Genomic DNA, 24399 nt, shown 5'->3' with positions numbered 1-24399 from the left:
CACTGACTTCCACAAGTTCAAGGACTACAATCTGTCTCTGCATGGAAAACTATTTCTGTAGGAGGGAAAACATTTACCACCACTTTTTAAAACATAACACACTGAGTATGGTTACAACACAGATTAGAGCATGTTTAGATTTTGAAGAACTGAAAATAAAATCCCCATCATCTGAACAGTAATCAGCTGTTTAGAACAACACTTGGTTATTTGGTAAATCTTGTACAGAATATAACTCTAAATGTAATAGAAAATCTGAAATAGTGCACTGATAATTTAAGTTACGTTTAGTCAAGTCCCATTTATTCCTAAAGCAAAAGTTTGGTTAGGTTTTTTTAATTCAATAATATATATTATGTCATTTGCATCATGTCATGGCAGAACAAAACACATTAAAACACAAGAGCCCCTGTCCTTATAATTCTTCAATCTGTTTAAAATTCCTACCATGACAATTTTAACCTTGAATGAAACTGCTTTCACACTGAATGAAAATGCTTTGTTTGTTAGTCATTTATACAGTAAATGAGAGGTTAAAATAATAAACGAGCCAGCAGCAAATCAGAATTTGAAATAAACTCTGAGAGGACACTAACAATCATCATGGATCACTATGGAAAAAATAAAATATAAGGAAAATAGAAAATAAAAAGCTTAGCCATAGTCATCTTCAGAAGGCATGGAAACAACGCTCTTGTCACAGAGGATCACGGATTTCAAGCACCAGTTGCAAGAAAATTAACTCTGAAATGTTAATAATGACAACGTAGCAGTAAGGATGGCACTGCAAGCAAACAGCATGAGTGATATACACTGGGAATGGTTTTAGTGGACAAATCAGAGAGAAAAACTTCACAGATTCCCCAAATTACAGAGGCATCGGTAACAGTGCCCTCTGTACCTGAGAGTTCCAGGGGGAGCTCTGGTGCCACCTTCTTCTCTGCCACGTTGTTGCTATCAAGGGTTTCTGACTGACACCCCACGTTCTTCCCTTCAGGGCAACTACTGTCTCCTGCAGAAGGATTTGTGGTGTTGTCATCAGTGCTTGGTGTCACAGAGTTACTTTTATCCCCAACGACTGCTGCCTCTACAGTAAAACCACAACAAAACTTTAGGGATATTCTTTATTATGCCTTAGGATGTCATTTGGCATCATCCACAGAAAGCAACTGCAGCAGCTTTTTGGTTGGTTGATAATGCTGAAAAATACTGAGCTTTTTCCTTTTCTTTCCTTTTGCTATGAGACAGTATTGTCTCAGAATCAAAGAACAAACCCCCTGTGATGAGGAAAAAGTTAAAAATGATGTAATATGGCTTACTATAAACCTGTTGATCACAACCTGTAAGTGCCTCCTGTACCTCAAGGCAGGGGATCTAGAAGCTGTATAGAAGTAGGAAAATTGGTGCAATTACTTAACAAGAAAAACAACTACAACATGCAAGCACAAAGGAACTGTCAAATATCACCTATTACAAAAATATCTTAGACAATCATACCAAAAAAAGGCATCACATTAACACTTAAAGAAAAGTGAAGCTCTTAACTAAAGATTCACTTCACTGAAATGGAGCTGTTAAAGCACAGTCAGACTTGTTTTACCTTCTGTTTTCTCTTTTTCCACATCTTGTTCATTCTGTGTTTCCTCAATTTTATCTTGGTCTCCTGATTCTTCCTTGTCTCTCTCAGCATCTGTCTGGTCATTATCACCATCACTTTTGGCCTTTTCTCCCTCATCATCTCCTGTGTTTTTATCTTCCACTATTTCTCCTTTTCTTGCTCTGATGATGTCCAAAATTTCATCTACAACAGAAAGTACGTTGTCATCAATAAATAAACAACCACCTGCAGAGCCACAGAGCACAAATAACACGACATAAATCCTGCTTCTGATATAAAATAAATTCAAAGTGCAACATTTATTCCCATTAAAGAAAATATTCTTACCATTTGCTGCAGAAAGGAAAGACTTGTTGTTGCCCCTTGCTTTGTTTGTGAGGTCTTCTGTCACATCCATGTGCCGATGAACCTCCTCACGCATTTCATCCAGGGTTTTGCATAGGTCAGCTTCCCAGTAGTCTTTGTCCAGGCATTCAATCAACTCTGCCAGCTGGATCTTTGTGCTGTAGTACCAGATTTTCTTATCCTTCTCACTTTCTGAATCCTCCTCTCTGTAGGAGTATTTAAAAAATATTCATTTTAAAGTATATGGATAAATGACAGAGATTAGTATCAGTCTGCTTTCTGCAGAGAACTATTAGATGCCAATACCTGATTGTGAACAAACAAATCACATGTAGACACCTGTATGCACCCAGTTTAATACTCAATATTCCTTTTTTGCTTCCCTCTGTCTTCATTCCCTCAGTTCTCCTGACAGCTTCCTTGGGAAAGCTTCTGAAGAGTCTCCTCAAAACCTGTTAGTCCAATCTGACAACAAGATTTATTCTCATTATATTTAGTACTACTGTAACCAGTAATTTACTACTAAGTCTCAAACAGTTTGCAATGAAAGAGGGTATGGGTCCAGAATCCCTAATGGCTGGTGTTTGTAACTGCACGTTCAGGAAAGAGCACAGTTAGAAAATTCAAAGAGTAGAATGTCACATCCATACAATATTTTATATTGGCATCTCTACAACATCCACCTGTGAAGCACCAGGAAGGGACAAGAGTCATAATACAATCCTTTGAAAAGATCATGGGATTTCCACTGTTTTTATCTGGGTTATTCCATGACCCCACAAGCCCAAACAGAACTACTGGAGGCCCACAGTGCCAAAAGCGCCTCAGCAGGGCCACCAGATCTGAGGGAGCTCCATAAATATCTCAGGTAACAGGTTTTCCTGGAGCACTGGAGAGCACAAGGAGAACACTCTGGACTTCAGCCTGGCTTGTTCCGCCCTGTTGAGCAGCAGCAGCAGCTCCAGGTTGGCCCTGAGCCCAACCATTCACCTCCACACCACATCCCAGCACTCCCAACACCGAGGGGGTGACGCTGATTTACCCCCCGGCCTTGACTGTGGAAACGAATTAAACTCCTGCTGCACCTGCACCACCTGTCAAAGCAGGCCTGTGGCTCATGGATAATCCTAATCCAAAGTGTCCAAAGGAATGGAAAGCTGAGGGCAGTTTGACAGATTGACCCGTGTGAGGGTTGTTGCAGGTTCCTCTCTCCTGGTTGCCTCCCTGTGGCTTATAAAGATGGTAAAAATTGGCTTCAGGGACTCAGAAACACAAACAATCCTAAGGCAACTTCCACAAGGTATTTCTGAAACAACTAATATTTGCAACCCAATCAGGATAATACTGAAATAAGGTGGTTATGAAGCTAATAATGGCAATACTGCTCAAAATTCAACTACTCACCTGTCACAACCATTATTACAAAACAGATTTCTGGTTTTGATAAAAAAACCTGGTTTATTGCAAACAAATACTCTCATCTCTCTCATAAAGGCATTTGCTCATGAAAAGCAACTCATTCTACTTTACCCATTCATTCCTCTAAACTGCCAACACTCCCTTTGTTTTAACCACACCAACCTGTTACACTTGACAAGTTTTCTCAGAAAACAGCTCATTTCAGGAAGACTGTCCATATACAACATCAAAAAGTAACAGCTGAACACTGACAATCCTTCGACTCTATGGAATATTCTGGGCCTGTGAACTTCCATGTTAAAGAAAAATTACTGTTTAAACCATGTTTCCTCTAAACCAAGAGTTATTTACTAACAACAATAGGAATGACAGCGCTTTTATTATTGGTGGGGAACAAAAGCCACAGCAAAGGAAGATAAAGGCAAACACCCAAAAACCAAGATGGAAAGGGGGATGAGAATGCAAGAATAGAGCTTTATACAGCCAGAGAAAAGAAAAGGATGAAACAAAATGGGAATGTATCCCTTCTGAGCTTTCCCTGGCAAATTTCCAAGGGAAGTGGCAAGTGCAGGACCCCGGCTGAGCGGGGATTGTAAGGCTGCCCTGCTCCTGACAGACGGGACTGCAGAATATGATGTTGTTTATTTCTTACCTCACCAAAAGAAGAACTTTAACCTTCCATTTTGAACGCCTACAGGATTATTTGCTAGAGAAATAATGCCATTTATACATCTTCTTATGTGACCCAGATATGCAACAATGTGAATGCTTTATATGGAATCACAGAGTCACTTGAGTTGGAAAAAACATACAAAATTAAATCTGACCATATATTCCCATCACACCATGAGGGAAGGTTGTGCCTAGACCCATTTCCCAGACAAGCAGCTCAGGCACATAGGTTTCTACACCTTGCTTCAATTTTGATGGGGATCATCCAAGTGTTTTCTTATTTTCATCCTTCTCCCCCCTGTCCAGCAAATCCACACTAATGCATCCAGGATGTGTGTTTGTGTCACCTGAACAGCCCAAGCAGCATCTGGCTTTTCCTGTTCCTTCAGACCTTTCTATTCTAGTGTTACAAGGTTCCATTGGACTGCAAAGCAATTAGCTGCTGTTTTCAATTTCCCTGGATAACTCAAGAGAAAGCCTTCAGCACCAGGAAAGCTTTGCAGGCCAATAAACCCCAGGGCTCATGAGAAGAGCAGAGACACCAGAGCACCAAGAGTATCCTGCAGAAAGCACCTGGAGCCAATCCTTCCATGTGTGATTCCAGTCCTGCCCTTAAAGAACTGCTCAGACAACGTTCTAGAAGCAGACAATGAGGTTATCCAAGAGTATTTTAATACCCTTCTGCTTCATTTATCTCAGGGTTTGACCAGAGAGTTTGTTTTGAACTGAAGGCTCTCACAATCTTAGCAGGAGAATTTCAGGAATTAGTTTTCTCTTGAAAAAGCACAGGCAGAAAATGAAATGGCACAAGCTGGCTGGTCTGTGCTTCCACCAAACTCATCTCTGGCCAGACGTCTTGTCAAGACTCAGATGCCTGCCAGGGGAAGCCTTGGAGGATGCAGCAGAAATCATTCCATGCGATCCATTCCGGCTAAGTTAGTTAAGATTTAAATTAACAATTAAATGATTTATGCTAACTTTCCCTGACCATCTTGTTGCATTTGCTAAAGGGACACTACTTTTACCCTCGGAGGAAATCAGGGGGGCTGTCATAAAGAGAAGATGGAAAGATCCAGGGCTGCACAAGGACCGATTCCCACTGTTTTTCTCAGACGAGCCAGACGGATTTGCCAGCTCGGTGCTGCACAGGTCCAGTGAGTCTCCAGGGGACTCAGCTGAGTCACATACAATGTGTGAGGCCAAGGAGGGAGAAAAGGATCACATGAGCATTTCCTACCTCTTTCAGCCTCCTTGGCTGCCAGGAACTATTCCCCAGCAGGCTGCAGAGACTGATAAAAACAACACCACAGAAGATGCTCGAACTTTCAAGTAATAGTGAAATATTATCAGTAGTAGTAGATACAGCCCTTCCTGAACTCCATGCTGATACAATTAGAAACTGAGCAATTCAGTTAATTGTTTAAAGCAATCTATTCAAAAGAAGACCCGAACCCTTGTTAATTAATTGGAGAAAATAGAGGAGGACCCACTAAGAACATAAACAGCATGACAAATCGTGCTGCAAAAACGCTGAAGCTGCTTTTGACTGTCGAGGAAGATCCACACAACTCAGGAATAACAATGTGTGCCCTATTTCTGCTATCAAAATGAAAGCCACACACTGTTTCATTATCTTCTTTCACAGACACTTGATAAATCCAAAGCATCTCAATATTTATAGAAAGATAACTGGTTAAAACGCTGTAGGAGTTCACTGGGACAATGCAAGTCCAAGTCCTGAATTTCCAGAGCTGTTAACTTGCAGAAATAATCTTCACAAGTAAAACAAATACAACTGACCCAGAGGCATCAGCCTTAATTTGTAAACAGCTTGAAACAAAAACCTCAGGAATTTTCTCTTGCCCTTTTTTTTTGGTTTTGTTTTAATCTTGTTGATATTTGTTCATGGGCATTCATAAGGAGTACCCCCTCAGTGGCCACTTCTCCATCTTTGTAAAAGAGAAGAGGTGGAAAAGAGAAACAAAAACACAATGAAGGGCTTAAACGAGGCTTATTACCCTCAGCAAGTGATGGAAATAAAAGTATCAGGGAACAAGAAGTCTACAAAACCCTTTAAAAGGTGACAAAACCAGTGGTATGATGGATTTATGATATTTAAAGGGGGAGAGGGGAGAAGAAGTAAAAAGCCCTAAAAACCCTTTTGAAAAACAAGCCCACCAAGAATTTAGGATTTCAGCTCTTTAATCCCCCTGGGCAAGATATCAAATGGGTATTTGTGCAGATTATTTTTAGATCTATTAGTTTCCCCTGATATATTTGATCACATGGCACTGGGGAATACATTCTATTCATTTTAATAAAGTTGATATGATAATATTACTTCATGAATCTCAGGTTTTAGCATTTGGCAGTCATCTTTTAAGTTATTCTTCAGTTATCCAAGACATCAGGGGTGGTTTGATCTTTTCCACTATGTAACTATATATATATATCTGCCTATATGTGCAAAATGGTTGGGTTTGCAACACAAAGTGCTTACTGAATTCAAAGGGCATTAAAAACTGCAAGTACAGAGTTTAATATCCACACGAGTTACTAAAGTTGAATTCCCCTGGAAATTAGTTGTGTAGTACATACTTTTGTCCCCCTATGAACTGGTTTTAGCATAGTTTTAAGGCACGTTGTCCATAAATTTAATTATGTCAAAGTTCCCTGAGAAGTCCAGAGGAATTGGCTGATTCTGTTCATCCCACACTGCCCTGTTCAAGCGCTGCTGCTGCACATCTGTCAGAACCATCTTCATCAAACCTGATTTATTATTTCTGAAACAAATAATTTGCCCACAGAACTCCTAACAGGAATGCCAAAATGCTGGTTTTTTTTAAAAACTCAATACATTTAACCTTTGAAGATGCCTCTTCTAGTGCAGTTAAAATTACTATCAATGTGAGAAACAACCCTCACATGTGTAAATATCAAAGGATCACAAAGCACCTGCAAGATTTATTTTAGTTTAAAACATGTTCAGGTATTGCCTGTATCAAAACCCTCTGAATATAAACCACTCCACTTCACTGGGAAAAAAACCCCATTGTTTCACAGATCAAAGTTTATTTAAAAATAATTACCAATCTGCTACATATAGGGAGGAAACAAAGTCTGCCTATTTATCTTAAAATCACCTCCTGAGTGAGTGACTCTGGATTTCTTAATGTGAATTCCCAGAGCTCTGCCAGCACAGTAGAGCAGTGAAGACAAACCCATCTTTAGAGCAGCTTTGCCCTCAAGAGTTTGAGAGGAAAGACACAAAAACCATACACAGAGGAGACCATAAGTTATTAAAGCACAAGTAAGTAGAGCAAAAATAATCCCAGCTCTGTGTCCTTCACAACCAGGTTTTTTGTGAAAAAAAAAAAAAAATCAAACTTTCAACACATTTTCTGGAAACAGAAGGTAGAAAATTCTGTCTGAGGCAAAGAATTGGGATCTCAACAGCTTCAGGCTGCCTGTCACATCCTGGGGAACCATCTGAATGATCCACCACTTACTGCAGAGCATGTGACTGAGTACAAATATGAAGAGTAGAGATAAAAAAAAGATAAGAGTATAAAAGATGCCCTGCCTCCTTTAAAAGATCATTTGAAACTACTGTGGCATTTATAGTATAGAGAAACTAAAAATGATCAAACGTTCACTCTTTTTTTTACAAGTGTGAAAGGAGAACACAGGGAACAAAGAGCAGCAATAATTAATACTTAAAGCATCAGAGCCCCACATTTTGAAGGACTACCATGAGACCTTAGAAGTGTCTTCTTTGCAAGATGTAACACCATCAACAGTCCCTTTTAAAGACACTGGTTACTGTCTTAACATCCACTGTGACCTGTTTGGTATGAAATTCTGTCAAGGTACCCACTTGTGGCTTATTTTCTCTACACTGAATGGAAAGCTTTTAAGAAATCTAGAAAAATCTTTATTTCTCATGAAGTAACAATACCACTGATGTCACCTAAACATTATTTCTCCTCTGTTATGAGAACAATTAGATAATAACTGCCTTTTATTAAAAAAACCCCAATCTTTAGCTATTTTCTTGTGAAACTCCAGAAGTGCTTTTATAATTTCAGATTCAACTTTTCAGGTAAAAAATAACAGGGCACAATGCCCTCACTAAGAAGGGTTTGATTACTCATAATGTTTTGAGATAAATTTGTATATGAAGATAAACCAGTAAGAGTAAAGTGTGTGAAACACAGGAAGCAGTTCCCTTGAAGACAGGCACGTCTTGCTATTTTGACTTTGTTTACTCTGCAGAAGTGTTCAATGCAGCATTTCCTGCATTTCTATGGTGAATATCTTGGAATGCCTCTAAAAAATTCAGGTTCAAAAGTATCAAACCAGTAGCTGGCAGCCAAACACCACCCAAGCAGTGATATACCACAACCTGTCATAAAAAGAGTTCAACTTCTCTTCAGTAACTTCTGCAAGAAACTGGAGTGTTCTCATGAAAATTCCCTTCCTTTTCCTCACATTCATGTGTTTTAAGTACATTAATATTAAGCATGAGGCCTTGATTTTTCTTCCTTTTGATATATGGATTATGAGAATATTAATTTTGGATAAATATGATGGATTAATTACACGGTCTTTAGCAACCTGCTAACAGAACAGCAAGCAATGGATTTACCTAAAGAAAGAACAGCTTTAAGATGGCAACAGCAACTTACAGTAAGTATTGAAACACATCCAACACAATATGACTGTTCAGAAATTATTAGTTTACTCACATGATGATCCTCCTGTTCAGGAACCAGTATTTCCTCCTGTGCCTGTCGTATCCAATGGGCTCATGTCGGATGTAGGGCTTGTTTTTTTGGATTTCAGCAACACAGTCAGTCACTCCAGGCACCTTGTGTGCCACACAGACCTCACACTGCCACTCGTCCTCGGGCACCTCCTCCAGAGGGGGTTTCACACACTCCAGGTGATACACGGCCGAGCAGGTCTCACAGCACAGCAAATCCCCGAGCTTGTGACAAACCCTACAGTGATCATCGTACTGAATGACACCTTCTGACATTAACTCCTCCCGTGCAATGTTTGTGGTAAGGAACTGATCCACTAAGAACTGCAGGACTTTGATTTTATTCTCTACTGGTCCATAAGGATAGTCCTCTGTCTCTTGGTAAGGAAGAACATGATGGTATTCCTTGTCACTCTCACAATAAACCCGCAGGACCTCTGGCCACGTCATTCCATCTATGAAATACAAAGTGGAATTAACGCTATCTTTGAGGTCAGCAGGTCCAAAGGTAGTATTTGAAGTGTCTTCTTCACGTAAAACTGCTTTTAAAAGCACTATGTGCATCTCTGCCATAAGTGTGCACTGCTCTTGACTTACCAGAGCAGCACAGAAGTCCTCAAAACGAAAAGGAGAGAGGCGTAAAACAGTGCCAAAGTTCCTTAGTACCTCATAGATGGCAATAACATTCATTATATGCTCACTAGGCACCATTAAGTCCTCTGAGGATTTAGGAAACTCCAAGGGTGGGATATCTTTTTCTTCCAGTATCGGAGAGCGAGGACGATGTGCTCTTTGTCTTCTCCTACCTGGAAAAAAACAAACAAACCAACAGTCAGGATTTTGCTCTTCACAGGTCAACATGTTTAAACATCAGTGACTGTCTCACACTGTAAACTATTGTAAAATAAGAATTCAGAATCTTCACAGTTACATAAGTGTGACAACTCAGCCAATAATCTTGTATGGAAATAAAATCCCAGATATCTGAAGTTTAGACACCAAGAGTAGTTGCATTTCCTTTATAATACATATCTACTAAATCTTTAAAATTTAATTGTTGGAATTACTTAGAATGAAAGACATTTCCCTCGGCCAAAAAAATAATAATTTAGAGATTCTTCTCATTTTTCTTCAGCATGACTTGTTTCAACTCGAAGCTCCAAACAGCAGATATTTTGTACTAAAATATTGCAAGCTCTTCTCCTATCCAGGAAAGCTCATTTCAAGCAGATGTCTTAGGACATCGATTTCAACCAGATGAAAATACAAAAGAGAACCTAAAGCACTTTGTCCACTGCTTTCTAACTAGGATATTTCACCCAGATATCTACAAGCCACAAACAAAAGTTAAATGTGATGTTTTATGAAAATATTTCAAAAATTCCTGATTTCTGAAAACAAAACAAAATGAAACAAACACATCAACCAACCCAAAAAAACCCCAACCCACTCTCATGCTTCAATAAAACAGGAGCAATATGCACAGAATAAGAGGCAAAATTATGGAAGGGCAAAGCTTAACACAAAAAGCTAAACTAAAGAGTTGTTTTACTACCTAAAAGACAGTGAGCATAATTAATTCAGTCTCAGATGCCAATTCAAATAAGAATTCCTTCCCTTTAATTCCACTACTCTTGATGCCAAGCAGAAGGAAATACAAAAGAGGAAAGGTTTTGTGCAGGACTCTACCAGACAGGTGAAATATTTTAATCATCTACCAAAATAACAAAAAACCTATCCAGCAACATGCAACTACTTAGCAGCTAATGCATAAGTTTTAGGATGCACTCATTAAACTTACTGCCATTTTTAGAAAAAAGCCAATTTAATCAAATGGAGACAATCTCATAAACCATCATATTGGTTTAATCCAAGAACTGAACTCTGGTAAGCACACTAAGATTCTGGCCAACAACTGAACTTCAGAATCACCCCCATAAATACAGGAACTAAGTCTAATGAGGGGAGAAGACCTGCTAAGGCAGATCCTGCTGAACCTTAAACACCTTAAACTTTAATGCATTGAAAAAGGGGAAAAAAAGTTACCAGAAAGAAAAGCTACCTTTAAGAAACACCTTGATGCATAACAAACGATTCCAGGAGAAAAATAAATTAATTCCTGAGCTGATATGGCAAAAGGATCCCAGACAAACTCTCCCTTTCCAACTTTAAAGAATTAAATCTTACGCAACAAGTTACACACTCAAACAATATGGATGAATTGCCAGATGTTTCCACTGCAGAAATAATGGGTCAACATCATCTGAGGGTAAAAATAACTTTCCAAGTTTAGTGAAGTTGGAGTTGTGACTGTGGAAAATGAAAGAATGCTTCTATGACTGTCTTCCAACATGCATTAATCAGTGGAAAATGTTTAATCATGGCAAACACACCAAGACACAGGAGTTTCAGAGCCAGGCCCAAAGTAAGAGTTCTCTAGACGAAACGCAGCTTTTCTATCACCATGATCCAAAATCACAGATTAATTAAACCATTTGTGGTTTGTGCAAAGACCACAAAGCAAAAATCACACACACATTCACACGTTAAACTCCTTCAGGGCCCTGAACCTTCCTTCAATATTGTGTGGGACCAGTCCCAGCTGGCCATGCAGGACATCACCAACACAGAACAGATACTCTGAGATCACTGATGGTCCTCACAGAGTCCAAATATCACAAAGCCAGCAGAGTTATCAACTAGGATTCTTTCCAGTGTTTGCAACTGTAGCAGAAAAATGTATCTGTCACACAGCAAAGCCATAAAAGAGCCCTTCAAGACAGAGCAGCAAGGACCTTCCCCCTGCTTTACCCAAATTCATCAGGAGTGACAAACCCCCATAATTTCAGACAAACTGCAATGAAGGACCACTGCTGAAACAACCAAAGACTCCTGATTTCTTCTCATGGGTTGAGATTTTTCTCCTCCAACAAAATTCTACTTGTTCTATGCAGACTCCCAACACACCCCCTTTGCTGATGTCTCTTTGCCAAGAGAGAACCACAGGTATGGAATCACAGAATAACTGAGGTTGGAAAAGACCTTTAAGATCACCAAGTGCAACTGTCAACCCATCCAAAATTCACCACTAAACCACGTCCTCAAGGGCCACATCCTCTGAACACTTCCAGGGCTGGGGACTCCACCACTTCCCTGGGCAGCTGTTCCAGTGCTTTACAACCCTTGCAGTGAAAAAAAATGTCTTAATACCTACTCAGAACATCCCCTGGTGCAATTTAAGGCCACTGTATTTGTCACATCAAAAAAGAATCCTAACCCAAGGCATTCCTGGTATGTTCTGAAAAAATTAATCCCTAGCACTTCCTCTATTGCAATTGGTTTATGTATTTTCACGTTTGCACAGAAATTTTAAAAGTAATAATAAAACTAATAGTTGGGACAGTAAGAAACACACACTGCATTATAAAACACGTGCTTCCTTTGTCCACTGCTTTGTGTTACACCTCACAGTTGCAGCACATTAAAATACTCTGCTCTCTCAACACTCCCCATCCACACTAAATCACACACCGCAGCTCAAGAGCTCCAATCATTTCTCTTTTCAGACACTGAACTGCCTTGAAGAATTCTGAACTGCATATGAACTGGTTTCCAGAGCTAAAAAAGGAAAGTATTCAGAGATGTAGAATGTCTTAGAAAGAAACTGTATTTTTCTTGAATGAGTTGGTGGCACAGTATTTCAAATCTTTCTGTGCCGGCTTTTTTTCTTTCCAATTTCCCTTTCAATTTGTTATCAACATTTGGTGTACCCAGGCTGACTAGAATTTGAAGTTCAGAAGGGAATCACAAAGGGTGATTTGGAAATTCAGAAATTCCAAGCAATTTGTGCTTATACTTATTACTGATCAACACATCAGCTGTGAGCTCAGGGGACACTCCAGACACCTTCAAAAAAACAACAAAAACCTGCCAGAAATCCCAACCCAACCAACCCAAGTAGTCCAACAATCTCCAGTGAAAAGGATGGACATTCTTTGCCAAGGTGCTCATAAATCTTGAAGCATCTCTAAGTGGCCAGTGAACTGAAATTAAAAGTGCAGGTCACTGGAATATCAGACAATGATGTCAAAGTGCTACAGCCTCTTTTTTTGAGCTGAAATGTTTGTGTTCTACTGGTTGGGTGGACAACCTTCTTTCTTCACTGCTGATTATCCGTGTGCTCACACCCCACCCAGCTCACCCTGCTTTGCAGCAGTTTCATTTCTGTGAAGGTTTTTGAAGATCACAGTCCATGTTTATCCAATTGTCTCTCAGAAACACATAAAAAAAAATCCCTCAAACCTTGAGAAATGCTTTCCTACCATAAACACACCCAACTCTTCAAGCTCTTCACTTTCAAGGACAATCTTCTTTACCACAAGGCAAATTGTCCAGTGTTGGAATCTGACATTCACTGGCACACACAGCCCAGCAAAAAACTTGGGTCTCTTCATTTTGATTTTAAATTACTTTATAGATTCTAGGATCTGACAACAACTTTTTTTTTTTTTGACTTGTCATTTGTCAAAGATTTTGGCCTCCACGGGGAATGTTTGTTTCAAGGAAAAATTGCAGTTTGTACTATTTTGCCTGAAATAAAAAGCACCAAGAGGATTCCAGAGCAGGTGCATGAGCAGGTTCCTTCTGCTTTGAGCACCACCTGACTGAGCAGACTTTAAACTGCATCCACATGAATTTACTCTCAATTAAAGATATCTACTCTCAATTTACACACACTGCAGCCTCCCAAAACGTACTCAAGTTTTATTACATGCAAATTGGATACTTTTAAGATGGTTTTTGCATATTAACTAAGTCTCTGAATCAAATTTCACCTCCAAGTTTGAGGCAGCACAAAGGGAGAAAACATCCACTTCTGCACCACTCAAATTCCACAGCTTTATTTGGAAGGACAAATGGATTTGCCAATAGTCTCCTGCTGCCACAACTGGACTATTGACAGGATCCAGATCACCTTTAGTGTCTCAGCATTACATTTTTATCCAGCACAAATTTCTTTTAACTGGCATTCCTTCACTAGTTGTCTTCCAAAGTGCCCAAGCAGCCTGCACTGGTTACCTGTCCCTACTTTGAATTCTCTAGTTGAAGATCAAATTAAATCTGTAATTAAGATTAAAGCGTAAACAATTTTATTCCCATGGCAAATTTAATTATAGATATTGATAATTACAACCTACACTTACAATGATCTACTAAAATAATTTATATTACAAATATTTAAACAAACACACTAATGATATTTGAAATAAAATGAAGTTACTGAACTAACAGTCTGAACACCCAGAACCAGAATTTACTTAAAAAACTCAAACACTTGCTTTATTTTTTTTTTTATATTTCCATCTATTCAACTTATTTGGTTCAAATGCTGACCTTTCCAAAATTTAGAAACTAAAAGGAGCTTGAAATGACCAAAAAGTTTGACTATACTTTCATTCACAGACTGAGAGAAGAAAAGGGAAAGTCACATCTATTCCTTACCACAGGAGAATACAGAACTTAAATCTACTTTAACCATCTTTAACATCTTAGGTAGAGAGTTTTAAAACAGAGTATCTCAATGAACAATTGACAGTGTCCAAAATACAGAAAGGTTGGATCAGGACTAAATATGACTTTCATGCACTTCAGTTATTCCAATCACACGCAGCCTAAAAAAAAAAAATCCAAAAATTCCACTTTTGCCTTGTCTCAGTGATGTTACACATCCCTCCTCTCCAGATGTGCAGGACCAGTAAAGAGCCTTCCAGGCCAAATATTCCAAATATTGGACTGGTGGGTGGGATCCTACAGGACAAATGCTCTGTGTTGTTAGAACAGGGACAGAGTGGTGGCTGCACTGGTATGACCTGAAAAATACACACTTGGCCCATCCTTTCTTGGTCTGAAAGCTCAAAACTGGTCTCTAAAAACTTTCCCTTCCTCATAATTTCTCAGGGCTTGAGTCAAGCTCAGGGTTCCTCCTCACTGTTGCTGTGGAGAGGATAAACTTGGTAAGGGTTTTGGGAAAAGAAAAGTCAGATCAAGAAGTTTCAGATACTTCATAAATCTGTCACAGGAGGGGGAAAATATAGAACAACCCCCACCACCCTTCAGCTGCACTCCACAAAATTGACCCCAGCAAGTGCAAAGACTTTCAATTCTCCCCCAAGAAGAGATTATGAATTTTTGGCTTGAAGTTCCATGAGTCAAGTCAAACCTCACAACTCTCACATAAAAGTCCATCTTTAGTAAAGTAGAACTGGGCTGGTTTTGTTTTCCAGATCATGAGTCACTGTAAAAACTTCTCAACATAAAGCCCAACTGGCAGTTCTATAGGATGTCCTGGGAGCAGAGTTCTCCTTAGAGAAGACGCCCTCTCCTACGTTTTCCTTCCTCCTGGAAACTCCTGAACTCCCTGTTTTGGTTTGGTTTTAATAAACACACACTTCTTGTTACTGCTTTGCACCAGTCACATTTCAAACGGGACTGAACAGCAACACAGCTCTTGTTGGATATCACTGAGAAAACTGGGAACAGTCGATGAAAATGCATAAGAAAAGGTTTTTTGGGTTTTTTTTTTCCTTTCACAGCAGAATGCAGAAACTGGAGAGAGCTGCATGTTTGTCACAGCAATATCCAAGCTGGTTCCTTAATTAAAAGTCAACCCTTTGGGAGAACATTTGCTCAGTTTACACCAAAGAAGAAAAAGCAGTAAAATGAATGAGTTTAACATAAAATAAGAATATATTATGAAAAGCAGTACCAAAATAGAAGACTCTAAATCTTTTTCTTGGGATGGGCCAAAATTAAAGGCTTTGACTTCTACAAAACATTTTTTTTTCCCCTCTAAAAATGCCAACCTGATAATCAACATGTTTCTAATATTCACAAGTCAAACAGCCTCTTTCAGAAAAAAATTCTGAAAGGATGTGTTTGTAACTACTTGTGGAAAAAAGAAAAGTAAACAACACCAAACATAAACCAGATTAAACTTAATCTAAACCAACAGTAAAAATGAGACATTTCAAGCACCACAAAAGCTTTGGAAGTTGAAACACAAATGGAAAAACAACTGGTTATGAAGCTACATCCTGAGTGCACCCCTATCACACAAATTCTCACATGTTGACTCCTGCCTTGCCCTGCACAAAACTAGGTCTTGATGTTCTTTTAAAACCTTAAAACTTTTGGCTGATTTTTCTCAGTTTGTACACCTGTCAGCAGTGCATTTTTAAATTAAACTAGGGTTCTCTATGGATTTTATATTAGGAATTTAATTTCCCACTATTATGGCCATCAGCAGTCTCCCAGCAGGAGCCAGGAATACAAACTCACTGAGTTCTGTGGCACCACTTGAACATTTGGAGAACTAATGCAAGACAAGTAACAGATGAGGTCCCACACTGTCATCCTGAGGACTCATAGGCACAACCCTTTCATGCCTTGAACCCAGGCAAAAAAACCTGCCCAAAAATACAGGTAGCACTGACATAATGATTTTCTGGAACAATTTGACAGTTTCTTAGGAACTACACTCGGGATGAGTTGTAACTCATTTCAGAAGTCAGAGAGCCCTGAGAGCCAGCCCCAGTCTAAAATCCACCTTTATTCACCTTACACCAGTCCTACCCCAAACAACGATCAATTACGGAATTTTACTGCAGATCTACACAAAAAAGTCTGCACAATAAACTCATCAGCAGCCCATCAAACTATCCTCCCTTTTACAACACACATATTTGATAAGGGTGAGGCACCTGCAGCACAGAGCTCCTGAGATGACCCAAGTGACAAACACCCTCTTCAGATAAATTGCCAATTTACGAGTCAATACAGGAGGATCAGCCCCAGATTTACTCCTCTGGCCTTCACAATTTCTTTGTTGGGACTCTCTCCTACGTTTTCCATGACTGGCACGATGAACTAGTGATCGTTCCCTCTAGAGCACAAATCAAAGTGCAGATCACTAAGTGGTAAAATAAGAGCATGCCAGGTTTAATTTAGAGAAGAGGGTACCCCAGGTAAGGTGTCAGGGAGGCTGGTAAATCATCTCTCCCAGCACACAAAAGAGGCTGCATATCTTACTGTCCTATCTCAATGTCTCCACTTAAACAATTCCTCAAGAGCAGAAAAACGTTAAGATAAAAAATCACTACAGGCACACAGAATGCTGCTTTCCAGCTACTTTCTTTCACTCTGAAGAAAAATGTGAAGTAACTGGTTAAGAGAAGCAATGGTCAAGTCCTGCAAGTGCTCAGACTAACAAAATCCACCTAAAAGTATTATTTAATGTGTTTTAGGACAAATATTTTGGCTCGGGCTTGTTCAACAGATTGATGATGATGATCTCAGCCAAAATCTAGATGTACAGCTCTTCCTAAAGCTAGTTTTTCTAGGTTCTGAGGAAGAAAAATCAAGAAACAAAAAGTGAAGGAGTTCCAGGTACCTTGATTAAACCCTTCCCTTAAAATTCTGCAACATATGGAAAATATTTGGTAACTATAATACAAGGGTAACAAGCCCAAAGTAGAATTTACAGTGGACAGGGAATGGCAAAAATGTTTAGTGATCCAAGACACACAGGATACCTGTCCTAAGAGTACATCCACCTGCTGGGAATGCCAAGGGGTAAGAGACATCACACACACAAAATCTGTGTGATATTATAAGTGTCATATGCTTTTACTGTACCATTATTAAGTGGTATATTAAAGGCATTTTACCTTTCCTAAGATTTTGCTTCTTTAAATACTTACAATAATAATAACAACAACATAGTAAAAAGGTATCCCTACATCCAAGCTCAAGATAAATCAAACTCCCCATGAGAGCATAAAAACTGAGCCTTTCTGGGCTTGAGACATTGCTCTGTGATCTTTTAATTCATTGTTGAATGGAAGTTTGAAAAGACTGTACAAAGAGTCACCCGTTTAACTGGGATGTGATTTATGTGTAAAAGCTTGGTTGGCAGGGGAGTTTGACTGGGAGGGCAATTTTTTAATATCCTGCTCTCAAAAAATAAACTCCTCAGTCCCTAAGACTATATCCTGAGAGTGGCTGTAATTCAGGTTGCAAATGACTGAGGGAAGATAAAAGGAGAAGGATTGTTCATCATCTCCTCTGGTAAAAAACTGCAGGATTCTGTCAGGAGAGAGTTTAAACCAAGGGAAGAGACACTCCTTCAAGGCCTCCAGTTCACCAGGAACTCTGTCACTGTCTTACAATTTGTCTGGTTTGAAGACAAAGGTCTGAAAGGAAAAACCCCATATGTAAACACAGCTGAAGACCAGCTCTGGCTCAGGGTGCACCTGAGTCAAACAGCTCTGGAGCCCCTGAAGGAACATTTAATTCAGACACATCTGTGCTTTAACTCCCCTCTGCACTGGCCACTGTCAGACACAGGTACTGATGTTGGATGAACCTTTCCTTTGCCTGTTAAGGCTGTTTTGATGTCCAGCATCTCTCCCTGGATTATGACAAGACTGGGATTTCCATCAGTGCCACCACAGCACAGCCCTGCTCCCCACACAGGGATATGTCCCGGAGAGGAACAGACTGAGCTGAGTGAATGAAAAGTTTATATTTTCTTTGCAAAAGGGCAACAGAACGCCTGGGAGAGAGAGGAGGAGGGAGGGAGACCTTTAGGCAAATACCGAACTAATGGGAACTACCAGAAAATCACCAAAACAACAACAGAGATGTTTTAACTCTCAAAAACTCAGCATAAAGAAAAAAACACGTAAGGGTGAAAATGCTTACACTTGCACTTGTCTGAAAGAAGTTAACTGAAGTCAGCCTGACCAGGTGAGAAATAAACATATAAATGATCAAAATGGTTTCTGATACACCTCAATACCACATAAAACCTGTCTCTGCTTGTACAACAATGCACACAGAGCTGTCCTGTGATTTGCCAAAACACTGAGCACATTTCAAAAACCGCATCCACCCATTCTCTGCACAACTCACTTGAAACCTGGATGCTCATGTGAAAAGTATTTTCCTGACCTAGCCAGTTACAATCATAAATATATTATTTTCCTGACAGAAGCACACCCAAGGAGTAATAAAAATTAAAGTTACCACAACTAAGCAGAAAATGAAGAGTTAAAAGTCAAGAGAGTGCTTTAAAGCTTTTTTCTTCTGCGAAGGCAGATCTCAACCTTTAAAGTAAAAATATTCCAAAAATTTCAATTTGATTGCAGGACACCCCTGCAACAGGTAAGCTAACTTCTTAAAAACTATCTCTAAATTAAATTAATTTAGCAATGTATGTATTTAGTTCGATTCATTTACATTTTTGAGCATATGGATATAGGTTAAAAAATACACAGACAAACACACAGAGCCTTTTAAAGGACTATTATGAAGTCACAAAATGAGCTGATACCCTGAACTCACCAAAATAAAAACAAATGACACATTTAGCAGCCAGTACTTCCCCCTTTTAAGAAGTCATCAGATAACTACTCGAAACTTACTACTTAACTTTCAGTTAAGATACAATGCATTTACACCAACAACCTGTTCCTTCCCTCTTACAAAGTGGCCAAACACTTGTGCACCAGCAGTGTCTGCTATTCTGGAGCCCAAATCACCATAGGTGCTTAACTACTCTCCTGGTTCAGACACTTAAAAAAAAAAAAAATTAAAATATAAAATATTCTAAGCTTGGACTCCATTCTAGAATGAGTTCAAAAAAATCCAAAGTGCTTAAGTTTAAATAAAAGAATTTTTGAAAGTTGAAACCCACACGGTTAATGAACGAATTACGGACACACAGAAGAGCAGGCCTTAAAAAATTGTGCCCAAATTTGCCACTAGAATTAAAAAAAAATAACCACAATGAGGTTTAACGAGTTGTAATCCCAGCACAAGTTTTAAAGGTTGCTATATCTTAAGATAAACGCAGCATTTAAACCCAAGACTTTTGACTCGACCTCCACCTTTTAATCTTTGAGCTTAACTAAAACAAGGTTTACACCCTTGCAATGAGGCCCTGTGCACTTTTCCCTAAACTATAACAATGCAATCTCCATTTTGAACAATGCACCTCATTTCCCTCCTTGGAAAGCTACTTTTGTCTTAAAGCCAGTAAATGCTGGATCCAGTTATAGCTCTGATTTCAAGAGCCTGAAAATTTTCAGTGTTTCTGGGGTTTTCGGTTTTTTTTAAGGCCACTTCCAAGTTGCATGTGCCTCCTTTCCTTTCAACATCAAGTTACATTTGCAAGCACAAGCCATCTCTTCCTGTGTTTAAATGAAAGGACCTCTTTGCAAGGCGTGCCTGTCGCTTCCCCTGTTTTTAAATTTAAAGAGAAATGCTCCACGCACTTTTGACATCGTTTGCAACACGTTCAGGTGGATCATTTCTGCAGGCACCACAATCCACGCGCATATTTGCAAAGCATCCCCTTGTTCCAGCCAGTCCTGCCCGCCCTCCTCCCTCCCCTCGGTGCATGTGTTTGGGAGCATCTTCTAATGCTCCCGCATCCGTGGGGTTGCCACCGGTTATTTGCAACCCCCTGTCCCCGGGAGTGCTCGCAGAAATCCCTCACACCGCGCCTGGGAGCGCGGACCGGATCTGCAAACCTAGAGGGAGCATGTGGGGGACCCCTCGACTTGTTTGAGTTCGCCCACGGGCTCTCTACCTGGGGTGCTGCTGTAGGTGCTGTGGCTCCTGAAGCTGCTCTCAGTGCAATAACTAGCGTCGTCCTCATCCTCCATCTCCTCGGGGTAGTCGGAGTCGTCGTCGTCCTCCTCCTCCATTATCTCCTCCTCCTCTTCCTCCTCGGAGTTCTGGTTATCCTCGGGGTCTCCCTCCTCCTCCTCCTCGGACACCATGCTCTCCTCCTCCTCCTCGCTCTCATGATCGTCGTACACCACTTTGCTGATGCTCCTCCTGGACGAGGCAGCCCTGCCTTGGCTGTTGCAGCTGCCTCCTGCGCCTCCTCCTCCTCCCCCTGCTCCTGCCGCCCCGGCCCTGCCCCTGCCCTTACCGCCGCTGCCTCCCCCACCGGGGGTGCCGCCGCCGCCGCCCGCCTTCCTCTTGCCGCCCCCCCTGGGCGAGGCGGCGGCGGGCGGCGAGGCCTGGGCAGCGCCGGCTCCCTTCTGCTTGGGCCCCGCCGTCTCCGGCTGGGCCGCGGCCGCCCACCTGCCGCGGCTGCTGCCGCGCTGCCGGGAGCGCAGCCCGCCGATGGGGCCCGCCGGGGCCGGGGCGCTCGCCGGAGCGGCGGCCGCCGCCGGCTGCTGCTGCTTGGGCGGCCTCCCGCGCCGGCCCCGCATCGCTGGGCGCTGGCCGAGGGAAGGGGGAAGGGAGGCGGGGGGGGTGGTGGAAAGGGCGGCTCGGGAGGGCGCTCGGAAGTCCGGACAGGCGGCTACGGGGAGGCTCCGCGCCCCGCTCGGGCGCGGGGCCGGGCCGGGGGGGGCCGGGCCGGGAGGGCCGCGGCTCAGCGCGAATCGCCGGCGCCCCGCTCCGGATCGCCGCCGGCCGCCATCTTGTTTCCCCGCCTGCGCCTCGGCCGCTCGCGCTGACTGGGGGAAGCGGCACCAGGCCCCGAGCGCGCTCACGTGACCGCCCGCGCGCTCTGCGCGCCGCCGCCGCCAGGGGGCGCTCCCGGGGCGGCTGAGGGGGAACCGCCGAGGGACCGGACGAGAGCCGGGACCCACCGGGACACGACACACCGGGATACACCGGGACACACCGGGACACACCGGGACACACCGGGATACATCGGGATACACTGGGACACATCGAGATCCACCGGGATACACCGGGATCGGCACCGACACCGACCCACTGCACCGACACTGACCCCCGGCACTGACACAGACCCCCAGCAGCGCCACCGACCGCTGGCACTGCCACTGACCCCCGACCCCGATCCCCGACTCGCGCTGCCTCTGGTACCGACCCCTGGCACCGACTGCCCCTGACACTGCCCCCGACACTGCCCCCGACACTGCCCCCGGCTCCAACCCGCTCCGCTCGCCCCTGTCCCCCCGCTGGCCCCAGCCGCCCCCGCGGGGCTCCCTCAGCCGGGCGGCCCCGCTGTGCCCCCACGGCCGGACCTGCCCCGGGCTCACCGTGTGCCCACCCCCGACCCGCGGTGCCCGAGCCCAGCGTGTCTCTCTCCCGAGGGACCCCCGGGCTGTGCCCGCCCTCAGCCCCGAGCCCCCCGGGCACAGCCGTGAGCGAGGTGGGCCCCGGGCAGGGGCTCCACACAAGGTGCTTCACCCCCCACCAAAACCAGAGCCCCTGGATGTTCCCTCGGGAGAGGTTTCCCTCCTCCATCGCCCGCACCAAGCAGCTCCCCTGTTGTACTTTAAATCCTCACCCACTAAACCCCTCTTACAGCTCAGCTTTACACAGCCAGTCACTGTAAAGCACAGGCTGAGATCACATATGGACCCACCATTAGCATTTTCATCCATCTACTCTGTGTCCACAGTTCACTGGATCACTACATCATCTATTTTGTGCTCCCTCTGGTTTTCCCATTTGCCAGAGCCCCCAAAGGGCTAAAAAATCGACAGCTGCACTGTTGGGTTTCCAACAGCATCGCTTGAATTCAAGGTATCAGTTTCAGTACAAACTGAGAGCTGGCCCAAGGCACGCAAACATCTTGCATTTCTGACAACCAGCCTTCTTGTCATTGCTAAATCGACACAGCTCTGGGATTCCAGAGAGCCTGAAGCTTTATCATTAGCAAATCAATCCACTCATGTTAATTTTCTCTCAGCCCCTTGCTTATGCTTCCAAGCAAGGTAAACCCCAACCCTGGCCATGCCACGAGCGTGGCAGCTCCACGTCCAATGTGTCATTTCATTTCCCTCCTTCCAGAGTCATTTTTGAAGTGCCTTTTGTTCATTAACCTGTTGCTCAAGCCAAGCACCTCATTAAACCCACAAACCTGCAAGTATGCAACAATGGCAGCGGGGTTTAGCCCAGTTTGCACTCTTACATCCAGCTTTTTATCTGCACCTCTCTCTCTTACGTAGTGTTGCAGCTGCACAGGCTGAACCTTGGTCTAAGCACAGTATGACACACACAGCAACAGCAACATTGTTGCCCAACCCCATTTACACCTTTAGACTCAATTTGCATTCTGAACCTTCCAAATTACCTTTAGATTGCTTATGTCAGGCTAATTTTTGCAACCTCTTACAAGATTGCAAAGGATTGTGGTAACTCTTCAAATACGTGAATACACAGATACACATTTTAAGGGAGGTTATTTCACTGCCTCCCTTTGTGATCTTGGAAAAACCATCTGTGCATTCTGCCCTCTGTACACTGAGAATCCAGCAAAGGGATGTAGTGCATCTACTGCACTAATCACACAGCCTGCAGCACTATGAGAGCATTATTATCTCTGAAATTCTGTGTATTTTGTGTACCTGGAGTCGATCAAAGGTGCTGAAACATTTGCTTCTGAACTGTGAATCTGAATACCTTGTCTCTTAATCCCATCATCCCATCTCTTATTTAGCAGTTGGTGATGCAGAAGTGCTTACTGAACAGGACATAATTTTATAGGTGGAGAAATGGATGCATAGAGAGGTACATTAACTTTCAGGGTCAGGACTATAAATCAGTCCTTTCCAACACACAGCTCAGCACAGAGAAATCAACCCTAACCCCTTAACCTACTCACATCCACCCAGAATAGAACATATTGATTAGGAACTTGAAGTTCCTTTTTGCTGGTATGGTTAAATGAGCATATTTATTATTGAACTGAATACAGCAGGAAGAGGAATTTTTGGTTGGAGGCCCTACCCTGCCTCCATGCTCAGGACAGATGGAGAAAAAGCCTCCTTTCACAAGGCACTTTGGAGAAGATGAATAGCCCAGTTGTTCCAAGCTGTTGTCTGGATGGGTCCCTCTCTCCAAGGATAAGGGGAAGAACCTACAGCTGGATGGCATTCAGAACAAGCAGCATATGCTCTTGCTTAAATTATTGAGACACTTTTGTCCAGTCCTTCCCTCCAGTTATTTCATAACTTGTATTAGGAATTGAATTTAAGTGTTCACCTCTCAAATCAGTTCCAGGTACATTTTTCTAAGACACCAAGGTGTTGCTGAGTAATGTTACACCAGAGCTCAGCTGCAGACTAGAAGTCAGTCCTAGGAAGCAAGGGCTTGCATGACTTTTGCTGGGGTAATTCAATGTATTTCCAATTGCCATTTTCATCAAGAGTATAATTCAACAAATGCTTATACCTGTAAAAACCTTCATCAAATGTTATTTTCATAAAACTTCATCACTTTTTATTTTAAAGAGAGTCAAACCCAATCTAAAACTATGATATACTTTGAAATGCAAGAATTGAAGCATCAGATGAGGTTACCTAAGCTGAGGTGTTCACTAGTTGAAAAAGTACTTGGAGAAAACAGACTGATGTAGTAAAGAATGTTCTTATTTTAAATTCTGAGTTTTCTTGTTCAGAAAATGGAAAACAACTGCTACCAGTGCCAAGAAGTCCCCCTCTATATGAATCTTCAGCTGCCACTGCAGTGGTTTTTTTTTTTAAATTTTACTTTTATATACATTTGGTACTGACAAACAGCATAT

General features: G+C 42.1%; 1 protein-coding gene across 17 annotated transcripts in view; it reads right to left on the bottom strand.

The window, feature by feature from the left end:
* BPTF (bromodomain PHD finger transcription factor) overlaps positions 1 to 21258 on the bottom strand; it is a 54404-nt gene extending 33146 nt beyond the window's left edge. For 8 of the 17 annotated variants that reach the window (XM_027654646.1, XM_027654652.1, XM_027654656.1 and 5 more), the window contains exons 1-5: positions 20473 to 20665; positions 8803 to 9625; positions 1946 to 2169; positions 1601 to 1801; positions 902 to 1087 (exon numbers count right to left, since the gene is read on the bottom strand). In XM_027654646.1, coding sequence (XP_027510447.1) covers positions 902 to 1087; positions 1601 to 1801; positions 1946 to 2169; positions 8803 to 9625; positions 20473 to 20665 — 1627 coding nt within the window. Of the gene's footprint in view, positions 1 to 901; positions 1088 to 1600; positions 1802 to 1945; positions 2170 to 8802; positions 9626 to 20472 lie in introns of those variants that run through there. The other 9 variants (XR_003529566.1, XM_027654644.1, XM_027654643.1 and 6 more) reach the window with 6 other exon arrangements.
* Positions 21259 to 24399: the final 3141 nt, after the last annotated feature.

This window comes from Corapipo altera, unplaced genomic scaffold (genome assembly GCF_003945725.1).
Source record: "Corapipo altera isolate COAL_440 unplaced genomic scaffold, ASM394572v1 343, whole genome shotgun sequence".
Lineage (NCBI taxonomy): Eukaryota > Metazoa > Chordata > Aves > Passeriformes > Pipridae > Corapipo > Corapipo altera.
This window is presented reverse-complemented; position numbering and strand designations above follow the sequence as displayed.